Source organism: Magnolia sinica, chromosome 9 (genome assembly GCF_029962835.1).
Source record: "Magnolia sinica isolate HGM2019 chromosome 9, MsV1, whole genome shotgun sequence".
NCBI classification, from domain to species: Eukaryota; Viridiplantae; Streptophyta; class Magnoliopsida; order Magnoliales; family Magnoliaceae; genus Magnolia; species Magnolia sinica.
Window position 1 is genome coordinate 73,037,384 of NC_080581.1, and position 4,090 is coordinate 73,041,473.

At 42.9% G+C, this 4,090-nt stretch overlaps 1 protein-coding gene across 1 annotated transcript; it reads left to right on the forward strand.

Moving 5' to 3' along the window:
• Positions 1 to 428: 428 nt before the first annotated feature.
• LOC131255667 (pentatricopeptide repeat-containing protein At3g02330, mitochondrial) lies at positions 429 to 4,090 on the forward strand. Its single transcript, XM_058256450.1, has one exon. It carries the CDS (start codon positions 782 to 784, stop codon positions 3,392 to 3,394), a length of 2,613 nt encoding a protein of 870 aa, XP_058112433.1. The 5' UTR covers positions 429 to 781; the 3' UTR covers positions 3,395 to 4,090.

Consider the following 4,090-nt stretch of genomic DNA (forward strand, 5'->3'; position numbering starts at 1 on the left):
ACCCTTTTAGGTGTCACAGAAGTTTTAGATCAATATAAAATTTGTTTTTCCTCTTCATCCAGGTCTTTGTGACCTTATGAATAGATTGGATGGAAAATATATGTTAAATATATGTTATGGTGGGCCCTATGAAAGTTTTAACAGTGAAAATCAAGTTTCCCGCTGCTATTTGTGTTGTGGTCCAGTTGAACTTTGGATGTGATTCTTTTTTTCCGATAATGCTATGAAATGATCTCGAAATATGGATGAACGGTGTGGATATAATAAATACATCATTGTGGGCCCATGTCAGGAGCGTCAGCGCTCCTCTGCGCACACCAGCCAATCGGCTTCCGGAAGGAAGTAATGACGGGGGTACTTTGGTCCCGTGAAAAGTCGCCCGTACACAGGGGAGTATTCTTGGAAGCTTAAAAAGAAGTGGGCTTAAAATGGCTGGTGGGCCATAAATGGGTCGTACAGTAGGAAATTTCTCCAGACCAATCCATCAATCGCTTTGCCTTTTTCTGGATGGAATGTTGACCGTAGACTACGTTTGTTTACTACCGTTGCTTGAAGGCCACTGATCAGATAGCAATAATCATCTAATAGATGTGAAATTTGAACTGTTCTCTATCCACAGTATGGGTAAGTAGATGGACGGCTCCGATTGATCCATCACTTTCCACGTGTACTGTGGAGAGACCGCAACACACCTGTCTGCACATTGGCTCCCCTTTTCAAATAACAGTAATTCAAAATCTCAACGGCTCTCAACCGCTACAAGGCATGAATACCAAAATCCATGGCACTCACCACTCCACACCTTCTAACGAGACTACTTTCCTTGCTACCTTCAAAATACCCCCACAAAAACCTCTCCACCTCTTCTCTCTCCCCACCATTTTCAAATCAGACACCCCCCATGAAGAAAACCTTCTCTCACATCTTCCAAGAATGCTCCGCTGGAAGATTGCATGGCTCGGGTAAAAAAGCCCATGCAATGATGATCACATCGGGCTTTGTCCCGACTGTCTTCGTCTCCAACTGTTTGATCCACATGTATATCAAATGCTTGAACATGAATTATGCTCGTGAAGTGTTTGATAGAATGCCTCAAAGAGACGTGGTTTCTTGGAATGCAATGATTTTTTGTTATACTAGCATTGGCTTCATGGATTCAGCACAATCTATCTTTGATGCAATGCCAGAAAAGGATGTGATTTCCTGGAATTCATTGATTTCGGGGTACTTGCAAAATGGAACTTATCAAGCGTCGGTTGAGCTCTTCTTGCAGATGCGGGAAATGGGTATGAAACCAGATCGGACCACATTGGCTGTACTTCTTAAATCTTGTTCAGTTTTGGAAGACTATGAGCTTGGAACTCAGATTCATGGTCTTGCTGTTAAGATGGATTTGGATGCCAACGTGGTAACAGGCAGCTCTTTGGTTGATATGTATGCAAAATGCAAGAGTTTGGACGATTCACACCAGCTTTTTACAGAGATGCCCGAGCGAAATTGTGTGTCTTGGAGCGCAATCATTGCGGGGTATATTCAGAATGATCGCTTGATGGATGGCTTGGATTTGTTTCAAGAAATGCAGCAAGCAGGAGTTCAGGTGAGTCAGTCTACTTATGCGAGTGTCTTTAGATCATGTGCAGGGCTGTCAGCATTGAATTTGGGCCGTCAGATTCACGGCCATGCACTGAAAAGCAATTTTGTTTCTGATGTTATAGTAGGTACTGCTGTTTTGGATATGTATGCAAAATCTGATAGCATGAAAGATGCTAGAAGGGTCTTTTGTTTGTTGCCGAAACGTACTTTGCAGACTTGGAATGCAATGGTTGTTGGATACGCACGAAACAATCAGGGATTGGAAGCTTTGATGCTATTTCAGGTCATGCAGAGGTCTAATGTCGGTGTTGATGAGATCAGTTTGTCTGGTGTTTTTAGTGCTTGTGCGGGGATTGAACGGTATGTAGAGGGATTGCAAGTTCATGCATTAGCAATCAAAACTAGTTTTGAATCGAACATTTGTGTTGCAAATGCAGTTTTGGATATGTATGGAAAATGTGGAGCTTTGGTCGAAGCTCAAGGAGTTTTTGACAAGATGGATCAAAGAGATGCAGTCTCTTGGAATGGTATTATTGCAGCATATGAGCAAAACGGATGTGATGAGCAAACGCTGTTTTGTTTTGATCAGATGCTACGTTCGGGCTTGAAACCTGACGAGTTCAGTTATGGAAGTGTCCTTAAAGCTTGTGCGGGTTTGCAGTCTTTGGGTTGTGGAATGGAAATCCACAATCAAATTGTCAAATCTGGTCTGGGTCTGGACTCATTTGTTGGAAGTACTTTGGTAGATATGTATTGTAAATGTGGAGTTATGGAAGATGCGGAGAAGCTCCATGATAGATTAGAAAAGCAAACGATGGTGTCATGGAATGCAATCGTATCTGGATTCTCGATGCAAAAGCAAAGCGAGGAAGCTCAGAAGTTCTTCCAACAGATGCTTGACATGGGTCTTAAGCCTGATAACTTTACGTATGCTACGGTTCTTGATACATGTGCAAATCTCGCCACTGTTGGATTAGGAAAGCAAATCCATGCACAGATTATCAAGCAAGAGTTACTGAAGGACGTGTACATATCGAGCACTCTCGTTGACATGTATTCAAAGTGCGGGAACATGCAAGATTCTCTGCTGATGTTTGAAAAGATGCCCGAGAGGGATTTCGTGTCATGGAATGCCATGATTGCAGGCTATGCACAACATGGTCTTGGGTTAGAGGCACTTAAAATGTTTGAAAGGATGCAACAGGAGAATGTGAAACCAAACCATGCGACATTCATATCAGTTTTGCGTGCGTGCGGGTACATGGGTCTTTTTGATGAAGGGTCACAATTCTTCCATTCAATGCTGAGGGACTATGGATTAGAGCCACAATTGGAGCACTATTCGTGTATGGTGGATATAGTGGGCCGATCAGGGGAGGTCAATGATGCATTGCAGCTTATCTATGACATGCCATTTGAAGCTGATGCTGTTATATGGAGAACTCTACTTAGTGTTTGCAAGATACACGGCAATGTCGAGGTGGCAGAACGGGCCACCAGTTCTATCCTGCAATTGGACCCTCAAGATTCAGCTGCCTATGTCCTTCTATCAAATGTTTATGCTGAAGCAGGAAGGTGGGCTGAGGTTTCAGAGATGAGGAGGATGATGAAGCGGAACGGGCTTAAGAAAGAGCCGGGTTGCAGTTGGATTGAAGTGAAGAGCGAGGTGCACGCTTTTCTTGTGGGGGACAAGGCTCATCCAAGATGTGAAGAGATCTATGAGAGGTTGGATAAACTGATTGGAGAGATGAAGTGGGCTGGGTATGTGCCAGATATGGATTTTGTTCTTAGTGATGAGTAAGCGAGGGAAGAGTTGGGAAAATGGCTTGGAATCAGTAACAGTGGTTAACTTCAATCTCCTGTGTAGCACAAATGCAGGCTCTACAGCTTCAAGCATTTTGGGTTGAGTCTCCCGGACAGCGGTTTTCATTGTTGAAGCATGCAAAGAGTCAGTGTAGTAGTATTTCAGTCATTGCTTGTTCTAGCTAACCTTTGGTCTGCCTCAAGTGATGGTACACCGATCTTTATCAGACATATCCGACTTCACAAACCAGAGAAGTGGGAAATGCAGGTATTTGCAAGAGGAGAAACGGTCTTTCTGGACATGGCATGATCGATTTTTGGGGTTTATGATTACAGATGAACCATGTCCATGATATTTTTGAAAATGGGATCTTTCAAATGGGAAGTAGTTTGCGATCCAACTTGATGAATCTACCAGGAAATGCACCTTAAAGATGGTTGAAAGGATGGGAAATTTAGTAATCAAATGGAAATCTCCACCTCTCAGAGTATAGAATGTAACTGTCGGTAGGGTTTTGAGGGACCCCACGGGAACACATTAAGATGGCGATCTTGGGTCTGGTGTGCACAAGAGATCAAAATGAGGCAAAAATTCAAGCTTGAAGAGAAGGTTTAAGACTGGCAATCATCATTTTTTTAAAAAAAATTTCCAGATAATTAAATATTGGAGGGAGATTCTCAAACAGCAGTGTGC

Coding starts and splice junctions, on each gene's coding strand:
- LOC131255667 (XM_058256450.1), top strand. CDS start 782: ATGGCACTCACCACTCCACACCTTCTAACGAGACTACTTTCCTTGCTA.